The sequence below is a fragment of the Triturus cristatus genome, chromosome 3_1, assembly GCF_964204655.1.
Source record: "Triturus cristatus chromosome 3_1, aTriCri1.1, whole genome shotgun sequence".
Classification (NCBI taxonomy): domain Eukaryota; kingdom Metazoa; phylum Chordata; class Amphibia; order Caudata; family Salamandridae; genus Triturus; species Triturus cristatus.
In genome coordinates, this window is record NC_140583.1 from 204,410,749 (window position 1) to 204,437,044 (window position 26,296).

Sequence of the window (26,296 nt, forward strand, 5' to 3'; positions counted from 1 at the left end):
ACCGCCTTGGTCCGCAGAACCACTTTTTCCAGAAAAACGGTAGCTGCACCGGCGAGCCTGTAGTTTGCTCATGAGGTGGGCAGAAGTCACTGCGACTAGAAGCACAGTCTTCAAAGTTCAAAGTAGTAATGGGTTACTGTACATGGGTTCAAATTGCATACACGTGAGAAAAGTGAGAACCAAATGAAGATTCCACGGCGGCAGTACAAAGGGTTTTGGTGGATATACATGAATCAAACATTTCACTACTCTCATTACAACGGGTGATTTGAACAAGGTTGATTGATCCAGTAAGCAAGATAAGACGAACAATAGGACATCTTATGAGTTTCTGCATTAGAGAGGATCCTCAAACAAAGCCAAAGATGGTATTGATTTTTGGTTAGAAGTACAGGTACTTCAACACCATCACACGTTTTGAGTGGGAAGTGGAAAATCCACACTGTGTTTGAACCTGTCAAGTCTATAAAAGACCCTTTGAAACTGGGGCTGACTCAAAATATGATGCTAAATATGCCCTACTGCAAGACATGCTGGATGGCTGCCTGGCTGGCTATGAATGGGAGCCAGTATTGATTTTTCTTTTTTAGATAGATCTTTATACCACATTGTTTTCTGTTTTCAGATGCTGTAAATAGTATTAGTTTCTATTTTCCAATTTGATGGTGTGCAGTTCATCAGCTTTGAAACGATGAAGCACAGACTTTCCAAGCATCATTCTTTCATCTGGTTTATTTACTTTGAGCAGTGGCACACAAATGTGTAAGGTCAGTCCTTCCCCACCCTCACGCAACGGCTGAGGAGACAGATTGGTTTTCCAAAAGAAATAAATTTCCATAACATTTGTTCCAGCTGTGATTGTTGTCAATTTGAGTACTTGAAACATGTCCTGAGTAGGCCTTGGGATGAGTTCAGGCCGAAACATGTTGATTGTCTTTCTGGATGCGTATATGAAGTCAAAAGGGTATTATGAAGGACTCTGCTTTTCTGTGCTTAAACTGTGACTAGAAAGGATGATAAAATGATAAAACGCGATCCTTAGAGTAATAATTATTTTGCAGTATAGACTTGTGCACAAATGTGTAAGCATGTCCAGGGCAATAAGATACAGAGATGTTCAGATTACAAAATGAATTCACAAATTAGAATTGGGTAGTTATGCAACTGGAGTGGTCGCCTCAAAGTAACAATGATCCAATAATTAAAAAAAGGTCACAGTAGAATCAATTTTCTGTCATTAAATGAAAGTTGCGGTTGGTATTGGCTGTTGCACACAGTTTTGGGTAAGTCCAATGGATACATGTTTTGTCTTGGGTCGCTCAGCGGGGCCCAAATATAATATAGGTTTGAATGAATGAAAGCCACTATGACTAATGAGATATTTTGGTGCAAAATGATTGTTTTGAAAGATTTGAAAAATAACAAAGGAAAATCATATGGAAATATAAATTGGGTAGTGTAATTCGGATTTTGTTTTTCATTGCAGGTGAAATGGTGCGACAGGCCAGAGTCCTGGCCCAAGCCACGTCGGATCTGGTGAATGCAATGCGCTCTGATGCAGAGGCAGAAATTGACATGGACAATTCTAAGAAACTGTTGGCTGCTGCTAAACTACTGGCAGATTCTACAGCGCGCATGGTTGAAGCGGCAAAGGTATTTACACTAAAGAACTGGGAGTTTAATGAACTAATATTCCAAATCAACACTTTTAAGTGTGCCCCAGTTCTACAGAAATAAATAGAGACTTGCACTGCCAGAGGCTTTTTAGGCCTTTGATGGGTCGTCACTGAGGCAAACTACACACTCCCAACTGCCTGTAGGCCCAAAGATAACCGTGTCTTACCGTGTAGTTAAAAATAGGATAAGAAATGCAAAAATGTCTTCATAGAAAGGACTACCTCTGTTAAGTCCTTCCGGTCTCCTGTTGTAAACGGACTAGGGAAGCCATTTTGGAATGCTGCATTCTGATTGTCTATAGTGAAGTGTTTATGCAGGGGACTATGTAAGTGTCTGCAGACCTGCCATATTGAAAATAACCTCTTACAGAAGTATGAATTTCCTTACATGAGTTAAAAACACAAGAAGACCTGCTGCTAAAGCCGGGACTTTTTCCACGGATAAAAATTAAAGCGCGTTCCCTTGCATCCAGCTTTGAATTCTGTAAATTGTTCAGGTTTCAAAATACACTGTCCATGGCCTGAAATTTAGGATTTCCTGCTTCAGGTGCCCGTGTTGCCTCCTAAAACACCTCCAGTTCCTCTGGAAAACGAGCATCGGCAAAATCCACTGAATCCGGCTCAGCTCCACTGCTGTGGGTCCTCTGTTTGTAACCGTTATTGTATCCCCCTTATGTCTGCATGCCTTCCTATTGGTACAGTCCAATTAATATATAAAACAAGGTCCAATGAACTAGGCCTATTATTTTTTTTCCGCTTTTTCAGCATTCAAATGCAAACGCCAAACATCTTCACCTTTTTAATGCTTGTTAAATTCAGTCCAACACAGCTTGGAATAGATCGGAAAGCACTGACGGTGAACTTCAAGGACGAGGCAGAAAGGTGTAGGAAGAGAGAATGGTGTGAGGAGAGTGACCGTATGTGTGGAATGATCTTTAAACTCAAACGTAACCTTGGAATGGGGCCTTGAATTCTTTATGCTGAAGACAATTGGCCAATTTACACCCTCCATGGCATATACAAGGATTGGCGCGGGAGTGGAGGGCATGAAAAACCTCTTGCATTCTCTGATGTCACCAAGTCAAGAATCAGCTCTTGAATTTGTTAAATGCAGCACTGTCCTCTTTGGACCTCTTGCCTCTTTTTCTGGTAATAAAAATATTGTTATTATTTAATTTCAGAGCAAATCATCCTTTTACCTCTTTGCGCTATGCATCACCCTGCTTGAGTTGTGCAACCCCCTTCATACCACTGCTCTTTGTGTTTACATTCCCTGACGTCTCTGCTTCTCTTCTCTGCATCTCCATGTCTTCACTTAACACGACTCCTTGTCCCTATTCTTTGAAGGACAATGGGGAAGCAAATCTCAAATAATTCATAGATCAAACTAGTGTAGGTAGCTTTATACTTATATATACTACCTAGGAAAAGGGGACACCTGCAAGCAAGAGAGACTCCTGAAGAAGGGCACCACCTGCAAAAAAGGCTATCCCTGTGCAAGTGACATGCAGAGGTGAAAGGGACATCCCTTCAGATGCTATACCCCATTGTAAGGGGGCACTGCCACTCCAAACGGGCGCCCCAATTAAAGGCATCACTTAGGATTGGAATCAGGCACTGATAGCCGCAGACTGAACAAGACAGAATTCCATGCGAGCAGGTGGTGTTCATTCGTACAGAGGTGCATGGGCCTTTTGTGGTCATCTGGAGTTTCCGAGCTAGCACAGTCTACTATTGATGTTGCAGCAGATTGAAGACATGCTAGATTCTCTGAAAGAAAGTGAGGAAGGGTTGAGTTGAGCTCAGTCCAGAAGGTGTTTGATTGCAAGAGAGTCGCTGTCATCCACGCCCTAGATTATGTGTAGTGCCTAAAGCGTTTCAAAACAGGAATCCATTGCAAGGTAGCTTTCTGCCTGACTCTTGAAGTCTCAGAGGACTGCATGGGTTCCGAAGGCAGCCAGGTTGTATCCGGTTTCACGTCTGCGAGAGAGGAAGGGAAACAAGATCCTGTTTGTGTATAGCGTTTGCGCTCCACTTTGTGGTCCTTAATTGCCTCAAGATACTTTTCACCAGCTGCTCCGAGCTTGACGGCTGCTCAGTTTTGGCCCTGATTTCATCCCCGCCAAATCCCTATTGTGATATTAATGCTGTTCTAAGTCATTGCTTCTCACTTTCCAAACGAGGGAGGCTTATTCCCAACTCCCAGACCTCTTCGCTCATCTGTAAATCACATCTGGTCTGCAAGCCATTAGACCGTGATGTCACAATCAACCAGAGGGGCCTTAAATAGGAAGTAACTACTTACCTGGCACGTGCAGGCCGTCCTTAGTCTGCCCTCATGCAGAATCATGCTCAGAGGTACATTGAGGTGAGCAGGAGTGACGCAGTCTGGGATCTCTTCCCCACCTTTGCTGTGGGTGCTCTTTTGTCTGGTCATCTATCCCCAAGGACATGTCATTGTATCTCAAAGAGCAGAAACACAGCCATAAGACAGTCAGAACTCTGGAAAGTATGCACATCTTACCAGAGTTTTTTATGTTAAGTAATCTAGTCTTCGTTGTAAAACAGGCATTGACAGCGTCACTAGGTCTCATCTTTACGAAGAAAAGGGCAAGCCATTGAGTGGAAGCAAGCAAATGAGTGTGACAGTAAAGCCAACCAATGTTGGTTCAAAGCCACCTGTAAGTTTTTGTTATGGTCCACAAACTGTCCGATAGGAAAGACCTAAATAGTACTCATATGAAAAATTGCAGTGCCACGCCACATTCATCCGCATGCTCCTGCGCATAATTGTTTTATCTAGCCGCTCCCGGTCTTGGGCAAGGAATATTATTTTGGCTTTTCTTCGTAAGTGTGCATGCACTCATGCTTACCCACTTAAGAGTTTAAGCTTGAGAACTCTAGCTGTTATCTTGTTGATTTTGCCTGTAGTTTCATCTTTGGAGGTTAGAGTGCACAATGACTTCTCACACACCGCCATGTTTGTTGGGGCGTATTCTTCAGTCCTGGTGGTCTGCTAAGGGCAAGTCTGTTTAGTGCTGGTTCATTTGCTTCTATTTTTCTGGTTTCCAGTTTATTACTCATCATCTCTGGTTCCTTCCTTCTTTGTTTGTGGATACTCCCTCCACCAAGCGGTGGGACCAGAACCTGCTTGTGTAGCTGTTCAGTACTGTCCGTGCACCCGCCCGCCCGCACACAAGGACATCCAATGCACGGGCAGCTACAGTCCCTTACCTTGCGGCTCAGCTCTGGCAGTCTGCAACAGTTTAACCTGCGCAGGTCCTGGCTCAGGAGTCAAGCTGCCCACTTCTGTTTATTTCCCTGGTTATGGATGACGGAGGGGGGAATTCACCTTTACAGTTCACCCTGAAGGTGGACTTACAATACGTCCCTCGCCTAGCACACAATGCAGCTACTTTTTTCTCCCTATTCCAGGGAAGGTCCTTTTGGAAATATCTCTAAGACAAGGGGCACAACAGTTTACATCGATTCCTGAAGGTGTGGGTAGATTTCAATCAAAGGGACCTCTATATTTGTGTCCATGAAAGTATAGCACATGCCTACAGTGTGTTTCCTCAGTAACCATAGGGAAACGGTGGCATGCGTCTGTCCAAACCCAGGTGCAGGAGCATGGGATGAGGCAAACTCACACTCACTTCCTCTTCTATCCATCTTCACCATTCGCTCTGCCAAGAGACGTGCTTGGCCTCTCACAATCAGTGCAGAGATTGACCCACCTTGTGTGGTCTTGTGGGTAACTATCCTGCCCTGTACGCCTCTTCACGCTGTGGTGAGGCGTGAGTGCGCGGATAGCTACATGGAATAGAGAGAACCCTACTGACTTAACAGACATCTAAGTGTGGGCACACTGACCAGAAGGAATTGTTTGAACAGATGCCCTCTCTACCAAGACCCCAGGGCGCTTCTGTACCAAGGCATCTCCTCAAAGACGCATAGTGGGTGAACCCCTGATGCATATGGTCATAGGTCTCGTACTGAGCAGCTTAGGGTTCCATGGACAGCTATGGGGTGTGCAGCCCAGTGCCAAGTACCCGCCTTCCTGAACCCACTCTTCTACACTTCTGCATGAACAAGTACCGTGCACTGAGCTACCTTCAGGCAGGATGTCCTTCAATCTCTCTGCCACACTTAGTATCCGACACTGATCCACTGGGCAGACAAACTAAACAAACGTGTCTGAGTATACAACTCTCAGAGCCACGACAACTCAACTATAACTGAAAGCCAAGGCCCCACGACACAAGGGCAAGCGTTCTTGGGGGACTCTCGGAGAATCCTCAGTTACAACAAACCCAGTGGGCCCTTCCAATTAATAAAAATGGGGAAATCCATGTCCTTTAAATCTCCAAGATTACCCCCACACAGGCCTGAAAATGATTGCATAGGACTCTGTGAGACTCATTCACAATTACTAACATTTCTTTTCTAAAGCGGTTTTACTGTCTCAGTGTATACTGTGCTCGGCGCTGTAATTAACAGCTCTTCCTATTCCATAGCTCAGTGCTACTCGTGCTTTTGATCTTGGTATGATGAAAGGCTGAGTTTGCCCTACTGGCATTCGGTCTTGCAATTTACACACGGATCTCTGGTGTAAGCATTTCTTTAAAGTGTTATGCATGCCTATTAAATCGTGTCTGTGCAGCACAGGATGTGTCTCTGATCCAGATTTGTAGCTGTACTTTGCAAAACGACTTAGTGTATTTAACTCTCAGTGTGCCAGGACGCAACAGAAAGAGTGGAAGAAGGGAGTTTTATTTATTTGTTCCAACTCATTTTGTTTATGGACATTTTTGGGGCTTGGGATAGTAGGCAGGTTGAAAGCCTCCCTGAAGCCAGTGTTGTTTCCTGCAGTGTGTCAGGCGGCAAAGTGAATGTGACGTCAACACAACAAGCAGCACTTGTACTACCACTCATCACACGAGTCGCAAGGAGCGGTGTGGAGTCATTTTCGTACATTGGAAAAAAAATGCAAAAGTATGATGATTTAATCCTCAGGACTGCTTTCAGTTAACCCTTGTTTATGGACTTTAGACAAGTATTTCAGGGTCTCATGACGAGCAGATCTAGAGATGGGATCATACAATGGAACCCCCATCTTGCACACTGCCTGTGATACCCTCGTGTGTGCATAGACAGCTCTGCAGGGGATTGGGTATAGTGAGTGATTCACATGATACAGGACTGCCCGAACCTTAAGCATTTCTTGGACTATATTTGATAAAAGAAAATACCTCGGAAGCCTGATAAATTCACTCAGTCGCAGGTTGGTGCTGACAGCGCTTTCAGAGGACCTCAGAGTCGCGATATTGCCATGGCCAAAGGCGTAAATGTAATTAGCGATATTAGTAGGAGGAGGAAATTTACATATAGAAGAGGTGACCCTGAGGTGACTCTGTGTGACCCTTTACCTATCACCAGCAGATGTTGACGTACAGTTTAGAGTATTTAATTTGTGGCCTTTTTGCAGACGGCCTACAGTAGCATGGGAAGGAGGAATAAAAGATGGATACGCCACATATGTTCATCCTGTCCTTGAACGATCAGTTATGCAAAATATTATCGTTTCTCTGGCAGCTAACCGAATTGGACACAGATTGCTGCCAGTGGGAAATGTCTGTATGACGTGTCGGGTGAGATGCCTCCGACGTGTCGGGTGAGATGCCTCCGACGTGTCGGGTGAGGTGCCGCTGACGTTTAGGGTGAGGTGCCGCTGACGTGTCGGGTGAGGTGCCTCTGACGTGTCGGGTGAGGTGCCTCTGACGTGTCGGGTGAGGTGCCACTGACGTGTCGGGTGAGGTGCCTCTGACGTGTCGGGTGAGGTGACACGTCAGAGTGTCGGGTGAGATGCCTCTGACGTGTAGGGAGAGATGCCTCTGACGTTGGGTGCAGGCGGCCGCATGGAAGGTCTAGCGGGATGAAATGCAGGTTTTCTGATGCATAGTAACATAATATTAGGCTGTTTGTAATTCTCTTCAGCAAAAATTACATTGACGAATTGAGAATAAACCCTGTATTGCTGAGGTCGTCCTCCGCTCCTCTGTCACCCGATTCCCCCCCCCCCACTCCCTCTGAGCAGATTGTTGATGTTTGAAGCACTACGCACATAAGCCTTCGTAGCTCTCCCCCCGCCTCCCGCCCTCCCTCTAAACTGCATCCAGGCCAAATTTGTGCCGTTTTTCTCCACGTTTTGTGGATTCGCATGTTCCCCATGGTTTGTAGATTCCTCTAAAGGAAACCGAGAAAATAGGCGAAATATAGGAATTTTAAAACAAAAAATGGGAAAATAGTGCTGTGAAACAAAGCAAATGTTTCTGACAGATGTCAACAAGAAAATATTTCATGTGCTGAGATCGCATCTTTCCAGCTTTCAGGAACAAGTAGAGTTTTTTTTTTAAAAACAAGACATTTTTCCACCACAGTTTTTGCACTTTTTGAGTGTTCCACGATTTTTCCTGTTTCTTTGTGGTTTCTACCTACTGGCAGTTTGTGGTGGAATCGAATGTGAATTCAGAAAGCTATATATGTCTGAAAAGTAGACACAATTCAGAACTGAGCATGGGAGCTTTTGTGCATATCGCTTATTACTTTTGTGCAGATCGCTTTCAGAACGAATCTAATTGTGGAATTAAAAAAAATAACGAACATATGTGGGGGGAAAAAGGAATGGGTGACAATGTTTTACCTGTAACTTCTCCCAATGTGCCCCCTGAGTAGGGGCACAAAAGCTGTTGTGCCCATTTTCGGATGGAGGAATGGCCCAAGGCCAAGCCGCCACACTTTTTGTTCTAATTAAAAAAAAAAAAACATACTCCCTGGCATCCAGTGGGCTTTCGAATCTACCCCGCCCCATCTCTAACTTCAGGATAAGAAAGACTGTTTATTAATTAATGAGAAAGGAACACTCCCCAGCCAAAGCTAAACCCCTGGTGCCTCGTGTGCTCTCTGGTGTAAACCCTCCAACGTGCTCCCACCTCCTCCCCAAGATGGCAGAGAGGCTATTATGCCCATTTGGGAGGCGGGGGGTGGTGCACAGCCCAATGCAGAGTTTTTAAAAAAACAAAAAAATACATAAATACTATTTCCCCCAATTACCAGGTCATAGTGTTTATAGTAGTAAGGTGCATGCACGCCAGTGGAGACACTACTCTCTGGCTTTCCCAGGTAATTCTGTGTAGTCTGTCATGACTGGCTGTCCCTGATCGTAGGTTGCATGTATGGGAGGTGAGGTGGGGTCCCTTTGGATGTTAGTAGCCCCTATGTTGTTAACATGCTTCATACGATTTGGGTTTAGTGGTGTCGAGTTCTGCTCTGTCCGCACTCTCTTGCATTGCCCCCCTGCATTGCTCCTAAGATTCCCTCCATATCTGTATAGTTGCAACTCAAATGCACCTGCCTGGCAGGAATTTGTATCAAGAAAGAAGCAGAAGAAGGGTTCTGTTGTTGTTTTGTGGGCCTGGACCAGACCAGGGGGTCTGCTCGTCACCCATGTCCTGTGATATGTTCAGATGTACAGGGAAGACCTGGAAGCAGAAATGCGTCTGCGAGTGGCTGCGATCCCTTAACAAACTGCCATGGATCTGGGGCACACGTGAGAAACAAAAAGTTCTTGGACGTGTTTGTTCCACTTTAAAGTTTGTTGCTAACTTTCTTTGAAACTGAGTGGACCGTTTGATTCAGGTTGACTGCCCAAGACTGGATAAAAGCTGGTTATAAGTTGCCCCTTTAAGCGTAACCATCGTCACCTTTTAGTGAAGGCGTCACCATTAATGTGTAAAGGAAGGTGAGCAACAGAGGCAGAATTCTTGATTGTTTCCCCTTTAGGGTAAGAACTTTGACCCAGGACCAAACTTTTCTTCTGATGGAATGAGAGGCGGACTGACCTGTGAGGAGGGGACCTGTCCGGTTCAACCCCAACCCAAGACAAAGTTTCAAAACTTTGCTGTGATGGGCTGGAGAACGAAGGCTTACTAAAACCACACATTTACAATGGCTGCCCGATTTGAGCAGCCTCTCTGGTGGTTGTGGCACTCATGCAGTGTGAGAGTTTTTTTGCTATCTCCCACCACGCCTCAGTGAGCCAGACTGCACCTGAGACCCAGTGCCCTTGTGACGTCCTGTGCCTCTCAGTGTCATTGCTACACACCTTTCTTGAGGGACCGATGTTAATCTGATGATCATGTTTCTGTCACAGTGTCCTTGTTGCACACTTTACTGAGCAAACTATATGTGGCCATATTCCTCATGCTGCATCAACCTTACACACTTTCCTTTAGTGACCAGGGTGCCCATGTGAAGCCAGTGTTCACCTCATCATTGTGAACTCAATGGTAAGTGGCCATTCGTGTCACCGCCATCACCAAATCTGCTCACTACCCATTCGTCCAGGCTGACACTGTGTGCACTCAAAATCAAAGGCTGCTCTCTAATGAGCATCTTTATTTTGACATAAAGGAGGCTTTGTACCTTTTACTTAATAGAATGGGTGCTTGAATATGAAATATTATTGTGATACATGTGCTACCTATAGTAGGCTTCTTACTCCATACCACCCTACTGACTTCTCTGCCCCCGAAAAGTGAGAGCCCATGCAGAAGGTGCAGGGCAGTTCATTGCGCTCCAGTAGTGGTACCTTTGTTTTCAGGGACAGCGGCCATGATTGTCATGTGGATTTCATACGCGCGTGCGCGCTACATAGGCCCCCAAAGACCTGTCCTGGCTACGTTTCCTCCCTGTGAAATTTCTACTCCTAAAAAATAAAGATAAAACCTTTTCACCATCTGGTGGGTTGTGTCACACCAGTTCTTTTGTTCTTTATCGAAGTGTAAGAGGCTGTGGGCATTTGCTTATAATCCTGTCATCGCTTACCAGTTTATTTGTTTTTAGTTCATAGCAATGCTTTCATTTTTTTTGTTATCCAGGTTTGTGAATAATCTGAGTCTTCTGAAGGTTGGCCAGTCCTTAGAAAGGTTATTGCTGACCCTGTGACATTTTTTCGGTGTCATTTCACTCTTAAGTAGTTAGAACTATCTTTTTGGATACTTACTCCCTACGGTGGCTAGCGTGGTGCCTACTGGGCATCTTCTGCCCATTCGGAAGCCCTTGTGGCCGGTAATATTTCCTGGTTACACCTTTGAAAAAGTTTAACGTTTCTTTGAAACCTTGTGCCTGTGTTTCTTTGAAAAGTTCTTTATTAACAGTATTTTTACAATGCACTCTCTTTTTCAGGGGGCTGCTGCAAACCCTGAAAATGAAGAACAGCAGCAGAGATTGCGAGAAGCTGCGGAGGGTCTCCGCGTCGCAACAAACGCCGCGGCTCAGGACGCCATCAAGAAAAAGATCATCAATAGATTGGAGGTCAGAGAATCTCAGGCTTTGCATTAAAAAAAATAATGGATATTTTTTTATACTCTTAATTTGTTTTCCTGTTGTTGTGAAGTCCAATATAAAGTCCACACCTCTTTTAAGGATTTCTGACCACAGTGCAATGTTGCTGCTGGAGTTAAAGTTAACAAGGGAACCCAAAAGTCACCTGGGACCTTGGGTAAGCTTATGTGCAAAAACACTGGTCCCACAGTTAAAGATATCTCAATAAACTCAAATAAACCACATGGTTGCTTTAATCAGTATTTACTATAAGTTATAAAAAAAAATCAGCAGTGACAGCGTAGTGGGTGTGTGGTGAGAAACATGGTCGGTGGTATCATAAACGTGATACACACGTAAAAAAAATCATTGATCAAAGATGTGTATCATCAAACAAGAACCACACAGCCCATTTTTATGTACATTCTAAAGGGGTCCGTGGTTGTAGTCAACGTTGCGATCCCCTCAGAAGGTGGGAGAATCATCGCCAGGACTCGCAGAATAAATGACCCAGAGGCAGGGAGAACAAGAGTTGAAAGAGAGAACAGTGAATTTCCATAATTTGGAACCACAGAAGAGTTACTATTAAAAATGTGAGGTTCAGTCACATCCAGTGTCATTGTTATTTACAGAAAAGAGAGACAAAGCTTCTAAGGAAGACTGGTGGCCATTCTTAAAAAGGAGAAGAGTATTCAGTGTGTGGCAGATTGTCAAAAGGTGTAAAAAATTATAAATATAAGGTGGGAAAACTCTTACTGAATCCAAATAGGATGAAGGGTCAAGAATGTCCAGGTGTTCGACCTGCCAGGGCATAGCTGGAGAGATAGTAACACTCTGTTAGCAGCTCTCAGGGACCCAAAGAGAGGAATAGAGACTATGGGTCAGCTCACCCCTTACTAGTTTCCCAAAAACCCTGCACAGGAGCATCAGGCAATACAGCCTGAAGCACGCGCCCGCTCAGAAAGACCGGTTTAGTCTTTGCTGGATACAGAAAACCTCCTAATGTCACACAACAACTAGAGCTTGGTGTCACATTGGCTAAGTGCATGGTTTGTCTGCAGCGCTAAAATGAAATCTAAAAACACATCGAAAGTGATAAAAGATCTGATAAAGAAAACAAAAACACCAATGTAAAATGTTTCAACGTTTTTAAAATCCTGTGCTAAAAGACCTTTTACTGCTTTTTGAAAAAAAATGTTTTAAAGTGCTTGCCATTCACTTTCATCATCATGAGAAGATGTTCGAGCAGGTGCGCTTGTTCGGAAGTGTGCACCTAGCCCGTTTATTGATGTCAATCTCCTGTACCAATGACCGTTATCAAGACACCTATGTATGAGAAGAAGCGCTGTCACAGTGCGGGTTTACACTCCAGTGTCCACAAGTCCTTTTTTCATGGACGACATCTAGTCATAAAACTAAGGTCCATATGCGGGCGCCAGGTATTCAGCCAATGGAGTGCCTGCGCTGCCTGGTCATAGCAGCAGCGGGTACCGTGCCCTGGTGCAAACTGACATGCAATATACTCATGGATCTATGATACCGGATGTGCAACCTTGGAAACTACACAGATGATGCTTTCAGGCAGAGTGTGAGGTGGTCCATCGCCAATACTTGGGGACGGGACAACGTTTTTATCATTCAAATGCATCTCATCAAGGCAAGAATCGAGATGACCACTCAGAATGGATGCGCTGTTGTTTTGGTGGTGACCAATAGATTTTTCTAAACGGCACATGTAAAAGACGTTGTCTCACTTCTGTGAAGTAATCAGGGGCCACAATGAAGACTGGCCCTTCTAGGCATAGGCGATCACAGACCTAGAGCTGGGAGTGGATGTGTGAGACGGTGGTGCATAGGGAGGAGTCCACTCCGGGCATGTGACTGAGCAGCCAGTGTTCCTCACCTGTTGGCTACAGATTATCATGAGATCGCAGGCGGATGGACGCGGCGTTTGTAGTGTAACCTGTGAAAAAGATGGCTACACTTGGCGCCAACGCTACATTAAACACCAGTGCAGGGTTGGGCAAGACTGAGAGTTCCTTTTAAAACGATCATGAGATGTTAGCGGCACCTACTGGGGAAAGTAGGTTTGAGCAAATCGGGGTACTCAAAATGGATGACCCAATGATTGTTCAGTGTCACAGTGAAGTGCATCAAAATAAGGAGGTTCATGTGTATTCTGGGCCTCCGGCACAGACGGTGGGAAGTGAATCCTTATGCTTGGCAAAGACGGCCAACACCAGTATATGATGTCCATGTTCATAGGTGCTCCAGACCCCTGGGCCCTCCGACTTAGGGTGGAACGGAACAGACACGTGGCACCTTTCATCACTTGACGGGAGCTGCTCCATCAGCGCCGCTATCAAGACCCGCAGCACCTAAAATACAGTTTCGATCGAGAGGCAAATGACTGTCCTTCCATCTCCAGGGGTTTATGCCAGCTACAGGCAGGGAATACACGTTCCCTCCTCCCTTAAGCAGTAGATTGAGACGAACCCTCACCTGAAGTAAAGAATCAGACAGTGATTTCTCTTGGGTCCCTGGCAGGGCCTAATTTGAGCCGGTGGTTTCTGGTGGGGGCCACCCGCACTCATTTTTGGGCACCAGCACTAATCTTTTCATAAAAGGCCAATTGGTCGCACTCTAGCATTGTAAAGCGCGAGTTTGAATTCTGAGAAATTTCCCTCGGCTGCGAAGACTGTAATTGAGCTGTTCAACTGAGAGCCCTGGAGTGCTCTGTTATTCGATTATAAGTAGCTTGTTGGGGCTCATTAGGGAGTCACAAGTGGAGCATTGTAGAGAATACAAACACAGGCTTAATAGCACCGTAAGGACACCCTGCAGAACATGCTCTTCAGGCTGTATTATACTTTGAAAGATTCATAAATGTAGCATATCACTCGCTGTTATGGGGAGCTCACAGAACAATCAGTCTCAACCTTACAGGGGCCAATTCACAAAAGCTTTAGTGAGAACAGGAAGTAACACTGCAAGACGACTCCTTTACACACTCTTGCATGTCTCTGTGACCTGGCCCGGAAGCATCCGACTCTCTATTATTATGACGTCAACGTGGACACAGTTTTTTCGATGAGTTCTTATCACGGAATATTCAGATTTTAGATTTTAGATGGTCAGGAGCCAAACTACAAAGGCATGTAAGAGTGCGTGAAAAAGTGCAACTATATGTACGCCAAAATGCCCTTGTGAATAAGCCTTCAATATTTTGCTCCCGTTAGGATCAGTCATTTTTCACTCGCTTTCGTTTACCAACAACAGTTCAACTTACTTTCAAATTGTTACTCCCTCACCGAACCACTTCATAATGAACTCAGTGAACCAAGTCACTCAATGATTCCAACCCAGAGTCAACAACACTGTAATCACTCACTCATTCAGTCAGTCCTTCACATTTCCTGACAGCTAAAGTTGGATCTGAACTTAAACTGGTGACTTTTAATTTACAATTTTAGTATTTTTTCTGACTGACCATCCACAACTGTAACTAAATATTTTCCAGTTGAGTGTGTGGGCTAGAGTTACATGCTTTTATAAAAGCTGTGTACATCTATTTCCAGATGTTGACAAAGGTGATTATTGGCCAGTTACTTAATACATAATTGTCTACATCAGATTCCTATCAACATTACTGAAGCCATAGAATGAAAAGTCCATAGTTTCTTTTTAGTATGTCTTAAACCCAAGGGTAGGAAAGGCATGACTGAAAGCGTAAAAGACATCCACGGGTTGGCTTGTTTGAGAAGTATGTTTGCAGTGCCGGTTACGATTTTCACGTCAATGACCGTGAAGCATTTTCATGTCATCGTGCTGGTAGAATCATCCCGTTCTGCTATTAGACTTCGGTTTTTAGGGCATTGAGTCGTCTCTGGAATAGTTTCCTGCCCCCAGGTGATTGCTTCGCGGCAATGACGGAACAGTGTCCAGTGTACTCTTGATTATATATAGCATCCAGGCGCTAGTTAGGTTATCTCTAGGTGGGTGAATTGTGCCAATTGTTGTATAGTTACCAGCATAATAACAACTTTATCTCCAGTTTATTCATTTATGTAGCTAATGGAGTAGACAGTTGTTTTGCACAGATTAAATGGAATAGTTTTCTGGTATATAGTTGGTTGGATCATGATATTAAGTTTAAAGTTACCCAGTATCTAGTTGATTGTAGAAAAATAGTGATGTTCATATAGAAAGTGATTTAAATAAACTATAAAATACCAAGAATTGATAGTTCTGTTTCATTGACGAGTTTTATTAATTCTCATTTTAATTAATTATAGTGTTAATTGACTTTGTCTCTAATTGAATGATGTACTAGCTACTCCTTGCACAGTTGATTGGAACACGCCATTAGTAGAATAGTTACTAACTTCCTTCTTTGATTGAATGTGATAGTTTCTGAATCTGTTGTTGATTGTATCATGTCATCAGGAGGTGTTATTTGATCTCTAGTGATTGAATGTGATAGTTTCTGAATCTACTGTTGATTGCATCATGTCATTAGGAGGTGTTATTTGATCTCTTGTGATTGAATGTGATAGTTTCTAAATCTATTGTTGATTGTGTCAGGCCGCTAGTGGAGTAGTGAGACAGTCTATAGCTACATGATTAAATGTAATCGCCACTGAATCTACTTTTGATTGAATCATGCCATTACTGGGTAGATGCTAGATGCTAGGTGTTGAAGTAATTGAATGTAATAGTCTCTGAATATACCGTTGTCTGAGTCGTGCCATTGATGTAGTAGTTGCTTGATCTTTAGTTGATGTGAGAGTTGCACAATATGGCATTGTTTGGATCTGGACTTTAATGACACAATTACTTGGCATCCAGTTGGTTGACTATAATAGTTACTGAATCTATTTGTTGATTGGACCATGCCATGGATAAAGTTGTTACCCAACCTTCAGTTGATTGCACAGGCCATGTTTAATGTAAATGTGATAAAACACCTTTTAAATAAAAAAAAAAAGTAAAAAACAACAGGTCTGATTGTTTAACAGGCCATCTCTAAATGTGTCGCAGCAGGGTTTGCGTTGAGGGGTTCTCTTGTATAGTTTAAATGACATGAGTTACCCTTGCTTGTACCAGGAAATCTCCGTAACATGGAGAATTTGACATCTCTATTCAATGGAAAAGAGCGAATGTGAAAAAGCTGTGTTTTGGGAAACAGATTTTTCATAGGAAGCGATAGCAAAGTGGTAAAATGATAGATGCACTATTAATTGATGAAGAATCTAAAAACACCCTTAAAAGCAATAGTTTTTTAAAATACATTTCTGTCTGCGGTACCTCCCTCCCTCCCCCACAGCACCTTGAGCCCCTCATGGGGGAGTTGCGCGCTTACAATCCCCCGATTGATTGATTGGGGTGACGATGGTAACATTTTGTTTCTAGCCTAGCATTATTAGACAATTATAAAGCAAGCACAGTTCAGAGTATCCCCATCCAATTATCTGGCATAGTGTATGACAATAATCTCCCTTTCAGGCTGTTTTAGATCTTCTTTTTGGCCAGGTTTTTCTTTTAGATTGAACCTTCTCTTATTGTGATAATAAAGGTTTTGTTTTTATTTATATACAAAATGCGTTAAGAAGTGGTATTGATGCCTTGCATGCCCTGGAATGTTTTTCTTACCCAATGGTTTTGTTTTTCCTCAAAGGCGGCAGCAAAGCAGGCGGCAGCGGCTGCAACGCAGACGATCGCTGCTTCTCAAAATGCAGCGCTTTCCAACAAGAACACCAACGCGCACCAACAACTAGTCCAGAGCTGCAAGGTAACGCACCCTGCTAGGTCTGACACTGGGACTACATTCATTCACCCCCGTTTTCTTTTTCTTTACTGTTTAATAGCTCATTATTCAGAAATCTTTTTATTTAATTAAGAGATTGCTACTCATTGTTTCAGACTTTATCAACCAGTGCCACTTTGTATACTTTGGGCCCTTAAATGGTTATTTTAATGTTTTACCAAAATCTTTTTTTTCTAATTTTCAAATTTTTCTATCGTTAAGATGATGCACTTAGGGAATATTAGCGGGCAGAAGCCTTCGGTGCCTTTCAAAGCTTGGGCAGATTGATATTATCAGCTCCTGAAATTTACAGAGGCAAATGGGCTAAATCAATACTCGTTCCTTGAAACCATTCTTCGTGGGGACCCAGGACAGCTATCCTGGATGGACTCCTTAGTCATCCTCAACTAGAAGATTATTCTTGGGCATTATTAGACTCTCTTCCTCAGCAATCTTAATATCAGTAGGAGTGATGGGCAATACACATGGCCTTGAATTCAATCCTCGATTTCACAGGAAGCCAGTGGAGATCTTTCAGTCGAGCTTTGACTGAGACTCGTCGCGGGATATCGAGGAGGGTCCTGGGGGCACAGTTTTGGACAATTTGAAGTCTATTGAGCGTGGACTGTGGGGCCCCAAGCTATAGGGCATTTCCGCAGTCAAGGCGAGATTGAATCAGCCCTTGGACCATGATCCGTCTTGAGTGGAACGGGAGAAGGGGGAGGATTTTGCGAAGTAGCCTCAGGAGCCCGAAGCATGTGGCAGCAAGCTTAGTTGCCTGGTAGTTAAAATTGAGTGTTCTATCCAGCCAAATGCCGAGACTTTTTTTTTTTTTTTTTTGAAAAACCTTTATTGACATGTCAATCAAGAACAAGTATGGGCCTACAACCCCCCGGGGCCGGCCGCTAAGCAATCAGAGCAACAAAGATCAAATGTAAACACCGGCAGCACCTCGGGGAGCAGAATCTTCATGCTAATACTGTGAACAGCGCAGGTAGGACACCAGGAGAAAGAAGGTTTTCATTTTACAATGGAACAAGACAGAAGGATCAGGTGCCGAACAATTTCCCAACAGCGATAAAAGGTATGCAGAGTAATAGACGTAAGCAATAAACAGCAATCTATTGGATCAATGGCGCAGACACAGGAAATTCAGGATGGGGAAGAATATCATAAACAGTTGCGCCTGCAGTCCCCCGCCCGAACTCCTAGAGAACACCCCGGAAATTGTGGCACACGTGAAACGGCAACGAGCCATAGCAAAGGAGGTGTATCACGCTGATCCCAGAAAAAGAAAAACAAGAGGAATCAGAGAAGAAAAAGGAGGCCATGGAAAAAGAGGTGAAAGACTAAAGAATCCCCTCCCCCAACCCCCCACCCTGCACCTCTGCAAATGAGTACGGCCCCCCCCCCCAGCAGTGTGCCTGTCGCCCTAGAACCAGACCCGAAATATAGAAGAATAGGGAAACAGAGTAGGAAAAGAACCCCACCAGACGGGGGGGGTATAGAAAGTGTTAATAAACTGGAGGAGGGCCTTCAAAAACATACCCCCGGCTTCTCCCTCCCGCACGGTAAGTTTTCCCCAAAGTAAACAATAAACAGCACAAAATCGATCGTATCAAAGAAAGATGGGGAGCATTATGCACCTATTATGCTAACAGCTATGCCATGAGAGCACGCAACCCCTGAGCCCGCCCGTCCACTAGATGACCACCCCTGAAGGATCAGCCTTATCCCTGACCACTCTTTGCAATTCCGCCCATGCCTACCCCTCGACCCAGCGCCATGTCCAATGTTCCAAGGTAGAGGAGTGTCCAAAAACGACCAAGAAGCGACGCACACAGGTGGGGTGGAAGTCTCTGAGCACCAACACAGTCCGCATCATGGAGGGACGGGCTTCCCAGTGCTGCCCCAGGATCTGCACTGCACTCGAGGTCCAGGAAGGCAGAAGCAGCCAAAGTAGACAATTGTTGCTGGAATTGTCCCCGGGTCGCCGGAGGCTGTGTACGGGACGAGGCCACCACCTCCCACTCAGGTCCAATACCTCCGGGACAGATCAGACCCTCAGCTAGCCGATCACACGGTAGCATATTGTCCGGAGTGTCCAGCTGTGCGCTAGTCTCAGGGGTGGCCGCAACAGTGTCCTCCTGTGCGCAGTGTGGGAAGTCCCTGTGTACCTGAGGACAGGCGGGCCGCCACTGTCCCAACGCTGATGCCACACCGTCGAGATTACTCCCCAAGACCCCGACGCCATGAACCAAGGAGGAATGAAGAGCACCAAGGGCCTCGAGGAGGTCGCCGTACCCCAGCACAGCTCTCTGCGATCGCTCCGCCACACTCCCAAAAGTCACACACTCCCAATCCTGCTGCGACCCAGTGGACAGGATGGTAGGCCGCATCGCAACAAGATGACCGCCAAGTATGCCCGACCCGTATTGGGGCCGGGACCCAGGGACAAGCGCCTCGAGGTCCACGTCGCTGGAGACAGGGTTCCGGGGGCAGGCAAAAAAGTTATCCGTTGCGTGGTCACGGGCAACAGTCGTCCCCACCACGGACCAGCTCCCGCGAAAATCCGGGAGCGGCCCGCAAGGATCAGGGCGAGATACGGGCGGCGTCCGGGCAGCTCACCATCAAAGGCAGGGGCAATCACCGGAGGATCTGAGAATTGCACCCCCGGGCATGCACTCGGTCCGCTACGCTTGACAGTAGGAACGACCACGACGAAATGTAGGCCGAGTTTGGCACCGCTCCGGTGGACCGACTCCACCCAGTCACCACAGGCCGCTGTTGTTGAACTGCCACCCGGCCAAGGCGTCCACTCGAGGTCCTGGCTCCAGGGCTGCACGGGCCGCAAAGTTCAAATGCACATTTCTCCGGCGATACCGCAGCCAGAAACCTCGGAGTCACACGATCGGGTGCCACTCTCCTTCAGAAACACAATCGCATAGCACAGGCTGAGGATCTCGTGCAGGATATCCGTGCGGGGTGCGGAGGTTCACGGAGCCGGGAGTCTACGCCGCCGTCCCGGTCGCCATCTTGGCTCCTCCTCTCAATGCCGAGACTTTTGATTTGTTCTTTGGGTTCGGGGGGACAGCCTAGGCAAAGGGGCCAGATGGAGTCGATAGATTTGGTGATGGTATTTCCCAAGAGCATTATCTCTGTTTTCTCCCCGTTTAGTTTTAAGCAGGAGGCCGACATCCAAGCGGCGACTGCTTCCAAACATTTGTATAGGCTGTGGTGGGAATTGAGAGGGGGGTCCAACGCCACCACCAGCTGTGTGTCGTCCGCATAGGTGATAATTTTCACTCCAAAGGGGCGGACGACATCAGCCAAAGGGCTAAGGTAAACATTAAAAAGGGTGGGGCTCAGGGAGGAGCCCTGGGGCACCCCACAGTTCAGGGGTTTGCTGGAGGAGGTGAAATCTTTCTCAAATACCTGAAAAGATCGATCTGTGAGAAAGGATCTCAGCCAGGTGAGTGCCGCTCCTGAGATTCCTATCCTACTGAGACGGTGGAGAAGAATGTTGTGGTTTACAGAGTCGAAGGCGGCACTAAGGTCGAGTAGAACGATGGCCGATGACCCACCGCTATCTAAGATCCTTCTTGCCTCCTCCGTCACTGCGACCAAGGCTGTTTCGGTTCCGTGAAGGGGCCGAAAGCCCGTCTGTGAGGAATCAAGTATGTCGTTTGATTCCAAGAAGTGTGTCAGGACTGAGTTGACATATTTCTCTAGTAGTTTGCTGAGCCAGGGTAGCAGAGAGATAGGTCTATAGTTGGAAGGATTGTTTTGATCAAGGCTAGGTTTCTTTAATAAAGCCTTGACCATTGCTCTCTTCCATAAAGGCGGGAAGATGCCAGCGTGGAGAGAGGAGTTAAGCAGGTCCTGAATGGTGGGTGAGATCTGACTGGTGATCGGGGTGAGAACTCGCGGAGGGGCCGGGTCAGTGGGTGATCCTGATTTGACCTGTTGCATAATACTTTCTACATGGCTGAGATCTAAGGGCGGGATATATATGAGGGAGACGGGTAGTGCTGCCGCAGAACCTGGGTCTACAGGGCAGCTGGGCAAAGGGATATTTTGAGAGAAAGAGGAATTAATGATTTCTATTTTGCGGTAAAAGAAGTCCGCTAGCTCATCACAGTGGACCTGGGTGTTACTGTGCTCCTTTGGTGTCTCGGGTAGTTGAAGGAGGGATTTTGCTATCCGATAGATCTCCTTGGGCTTAGAGGCTGCCTTGTCAATTTTTTCCTCAAAATATTTTGCCTGCGCTAATTTAATGCTGGATTTGTAGCTTTTGATAGCTGCTTTATAAGCTGTTTTGTCCGTTGGTAAGTAGTCGAGACGCCATTTTCTCTCAATTCTTTTACAGTTGCGTTTGGTGTCTCGGAGGTCAGTAGTGTACCACGGGGCGGTCGGGTTCCCCCGCTTGGGATAGGTGCGTTTAAATGGAAGTACCAGATCTAGAGAATTAGTAATCCAGCTGTTGTAGTTCTCGTTGCCCTCTATAGGGTTGGAGGTTTTGGTGGGTACGGTTAGATCAAGGTTCTCCCGTCATTCCGGCTGGGGAAGTTTGGACCAGTTACGTGACTTTTGGACAGTCATGGGTTTAGGTAAGGGATGGTTGGGGAGGGTCCATGTGAAAGGGATAAGGAAGTGATCAGTCCAGGGAAGGGGTGAAGGGTTTCCAACTTGTAGGTTCGGGCAGTTGCTGAATATGGGGTCCAAAAGATGGCCCTTTAGGTGGGTGGGCCCGAGGACTAGTTGCTGTAGTTCGAGGGCACCTAGACTGGAGGATAGTTCTCTAGCGTTTGAGTCGTTAGGGTCATCAAGGTGAGTGTTGAGGTCACCCAGGAGCCTGAAGTTAGCAGAGCTAAGTGCGAGGTTTGCAGCCGTCGGGGCAAGGTTAGAGAGAAATTGTCCTTGCGTCCCGGGTGGACGGTATATAAGCATACCTGAGAACGTATTGGTGGGGCTGAATTTTATAGTGAAGGGGAGGCATTCACTATCTGGAACACGAACGGGGGTGCTAGTGATTTCATAGCCTATCTTGTGAATCACTGCTAGTCCTCCACCGATTCCTGTTTTGCGGTAATGGCGGAGTATTTGGTATCCGTGTGGGAGAGTTTGTACCAAATCAGGTTCCGAGTGTTCATGCAACCAAGTCTCTGTGAGGAAGAGGATGTCCGGATTTACATCCTCTATCAGTAGAGAGATTTCCGCGGTGTGCTTGGGGAGGGATCTGCAGTTGAGCAAGAGCATGGAGTATTGTGTGGGTTCCATTTTTGCGTGGGGTGAGAAATGAAATCCACACTGGTTGCAAGCGGGATGTTGTAAGGATGGATCCCAGGCGTGGAGACAGGGTGGAGCAGCTTCCTTCTTTAGTTGGAGGGGAGAGTGAGGGCTATGAGTTCTGGCCCGGTAGGGCGACCGGACAGGGGGGGTGGCCCCTTGCCCCGGCCGGCCGCGGACGGGCGCAGACGGGCTTGCCTTTGGCGCGCCTTCGGCGCGCAGGCGGTGCGCATCCGGGGAAGGCACATTATATGTATATGAGAGGGGGGGGGCGTGGCCTCAGGGCCGTGGGCATGGCCTGTGGGCTGAGGAGGAGGAATGGCGGCAAAAATCACTGTGCCGTGGCAGCGTTAATATCGGCTGCGCCACGATTTTGCCAGAGATTAGAGATTAGAGTGGGAGAATGCGCTAGTGCAAGACAAGTAAAAACAAAGTATTTGTGACAAGTACATTTTTAAAAATCGAGCGTGCTCCCGGCTTCCGCCTCAGTAGTGTTGTGCCTCTGAATCATTATTCATACTGTCAAGGTTAGAGAAATACTCGGGGTGTCCTAAATTCTCTAGGAAATTTTTTACGTAGGTCAACCAGGGGATGCGGTCTGACCCGTCAAGGGACAGGCAATCGTTGATCAGGTCCCTATTCAAACCAGTTGAAATGCCGGTCCAAGCCTTGTGCCACAGCAAGATAGGCTGCAATTTAATCAAGTCCGAAAGATAGGGCAAACCCAGCTCAGCGTGGCATATGAATACGGCTATACTACTCGGGACCGCTAGAAGATATCTTAAGAACCTTTTTTCAACTAGCTGCATGCACTCGACGTTAGCATAACCCCAGAATGCCTGCTCCATACATGGCAACGGGTATGCATTTCGCTTTGTAAATTGTTAATAGATCAGCGATTGGGCGCCTCCATAACTTCCTGGCAAAGTTAATTAGTGCGCCAGTTGCTTTGCAAAATAGTAATGTTCGAGGCATATGAGCTGCAGATTACACACTGTGCATAGATCGCCATCTGGTGTTGGGCCCGGATGTTTCCAGTTGTTTTTTCTCTTGGAAAGTCTCTGGAAGTCACGAGGTATGTGACTCCTCCTTCGGATCGTATGCGCATGGGCTTCGGCTCCATCCTCAGATTGTCTTTTTCCGCCATCGGGCTTGGATGTGTTCTTCGCGCTCCGGTTCCGAACAGTTTCCAGTTCTCCTGATCGGCGCGCAATCCTCCTCTTTTCGCGGTATTGTTTTCGATCGCGATCTCCACACTTGACGCGACTCTCATCGTCCGAAGTCTTCAATTCCGGTCGTCGATGAAGACCTTCGGGCCTACCTAAGCTCCGGTCCTGGCTGATGGAAAGGACTCCATTCAAGAAGTGTCCTCGATGTGGGTACAAATTTCCCCACACCGATCTCCATGAGGTGTGCAACCTCTGCCTCTCCCCTGAACACGAGGCTCGAGACTGTCCGGCGTGCAAATCCTTTCGGTCCAAGAAGACCATTTGAGACCGAAGGGCGAGGAGAACCATGGCACACTCGTGGACAGCGATCCCAGACGACATCTTCGGAGAAGGCGTCGATGCGCCAGAAGAACAGCACACCGAAGAAGGCCTCGTCAGCGCCTCCGAAGCCGACGACTCAGATGTCGAGGACATCATTCCGGCACAGAGGGGCGCGAGTACTAACATCCACCCCCACCCCACACCCTCGACGGCATCGAAAAAGGCTTTGGTCACGCCTTCGCCCTCGGACCTAGGCACGACCAAAGACATTGCTTCCCACACCTCGCCTTCGGGCCCGGTTAAGAAGCCTATCAAGCCTTCTGGCGGCTCGGGCTCGAGCCAGCCTACCGTCGGTGCCGAGAAATACTCCTCTTCACCGGCGCCGAAAAAGAAAATGGCCTCCTCCTCCGCACCGAGCTCCACACCGAAGCACTCGGAGCTGAAGACAAGCACCAGCTCCTCGGTACCGACACCGTCACCGGAGCTGAGCAAAAAACCCAAAGCCATCGACACCCACACCTCGAAGCCGAAAGTCATCTGGTAGCCGAGGAAACAACCAGCCATCTCGAAGCCGCACAGTTCAAAACAACGAACCGATGCCGACTCCAAGACTAAAAAAACCTATGGCACCGACGCCTTCGGCGCCGACGGATCCGCCACTCACTGAAGAAATATTTCAGCCTGATCCACTACAAAAAACACTTGTCAAAGACCCTAAAACTGGACACTTGATGCTCAGCATCAAAAAGAGACCGCTGGACAAGCCTGCCCCAGCTCCACCTCCAAAGAGGAAAGACTTTGCTACCTCCCCTTTGAAAATACCTTCACCCCCTCCTCCACCTCCTCCTTCTTCTCCCCCACCTCATCATTCCCCCACACCCTCTCCTGATGAGGATGATGACGATGTCTACAATGACACAGGGTACGAGCCCATGACCAACCCACAGGGGACCCCACTCCTACAGGCTCCCTAGACCCTTGGGATGACTAGAGTCATCAACCCTCGCATCGAGAAGAAGTATAAGGCCGTCCCTACAGACCCCACCTACATCAGAGGGCCAGCACCACTAGACTCCCTAGTAGTGTCCACTGCAAGAAAGCGTGCAAACTCCCAGGCATCAGGCGACACACCACCACCTGATAAGGAGTCCAAACTCTTGGACGCATCTGGCAAGCGCACTGCATCCCAGGCTGCCAACATATGGCGCATCGCAAACACACAAGCGTTTTTGGCCAGATATGACACGGCACAATATGATGAACTTGAAGCCATAATGCACAACCTCCCTGACAAATACAAAAATAGAGCCAACGAGCTAATCCAGGAGGGTAAAACCATCACCAACACCTCCATTCGCTGCGCCCTAGATGTAGCTGACACCGCCTCTAGGGCAATTAACACCAGCATCCTCCTACGTAGGCATGCCTGGCTACGAATTTCAGGTTTCAAACCAGAGGTGCAGGCTTCCATCCTGAACCACCCCTTTGACCAGGAACATCTGTTTGGCCCAAAAGTTGACGATGACCTGGAAAAAATGAAAAAAGACACAGATACGGCGAAGTCTATGGGAGCCTTACAGTCGCACCCTACCAGGCGCTCCTTTCGCCGCTCTTCCTTTCGAAGCACCTCCAGAGGATACTCCTCCGATAACGCTTCTACTTCCTATAAAGCCCCTACCCAATCCACCTTCACAAGGGGTTACCAAAGAGGCGGCTACAGGGGCAACAATATTAAAGGCAGAGGTAAAACTAACACCTCCCGCTCTGCCTCCACCCCTAACCAATGACTTCCCTCCACTCCCCCCTGACCATTCCACTCCGGTCGGGGGCAGACTCCACAATTTCCTTCCTGTCTGGACTACTATCACCTCAGACAAATGGGTAACACAAATAATTCGGTCAGGCTACTGTCTCTAACTAACATCTACCCCCCAAACATTCCACCCAAACAACGCCCAATGTCACAGGAACATTTGTCACTACTAAAGCAGGAGGTAATCTCCCTCCTACAAAAGAGTGCGATAGAACTAGTTCCTACTCACCAACAAAATATGGGAGTTTACTCCCTATATTTTCTCATACCAAAAAGGGACGACACTCTAAGGCCCATCCTAGACCTCAGACCCCTAAATCACTATATACACTCAGACCATTTTCACATGGTCACAATCCAGCAGGTACTTCCCCTGCTCTCCCAAAATGACTTCCTTGCCACTCTAGACCTCAAGGATGCCTATTTCCACATTCCTGTTCACAAAGCTCACAGGAAGTTCTCAGATTTGTAGTGGACGGTCAACACTATCAATTCAAAGTGCTCCCATTCGGAGTCACCACAGCACCACGGGTGTTTACCAAGTGCCTAGCAGTAGTGGCAGCACACCTGCGAAGACAACACATCCATGTCTTCCCATACCTAGACGACTGGCTCATAAAAGCCAACTCATACAACCAGTGTGTACAACACACTCACGCCACTATCCAACTACTTCACGGTCTGGGCTTCACAGTAAATCACACGAAGTCCCATCTGCAACTGTCCCACGGAAAACAATACCTCGGTGCCACCATAGACACCTCAAAAGCGCTAGCCTATCCCAGTCCTGCCAGGATAGCAAACATTCAGGCTCTACGCGCCAAATTTCAACCGGAAC

The 26,296-nt window shown here is 46.7% G+C and overlaps 1 protein-coding gene across 7 annotated transcripts in view; it reads left to right on the plus strand.

Moving 5' to 3' along the window:
* Positions 1-26,296, plus strand: part of TLN2 (talin 2) — a 1,262,084-nt gene that overhangs the window by 832,727 nt on the left and 403,061 nt on the right. For all 7 annotated transcript variants that reach the window (XM_085643650.1, XM_085643649.1, XM_085643651.1 and 4 more), the window contains 3 exons: positions 1,487-1,653; positions 10,923-11,051; positions 16,738-16,851. In XM_085643650.1, the coding sequence (XP_085499776.1) occupies positions 1,487-1,653; positions 10,923-11,051; positions 16,738-16,851 (410 nt within the window). The remainder of the gene's footprint in view (positions 1-1,486; positions 1,654-10,922; positions 11,052-16,737; positions 16,852-26,296) is intronic.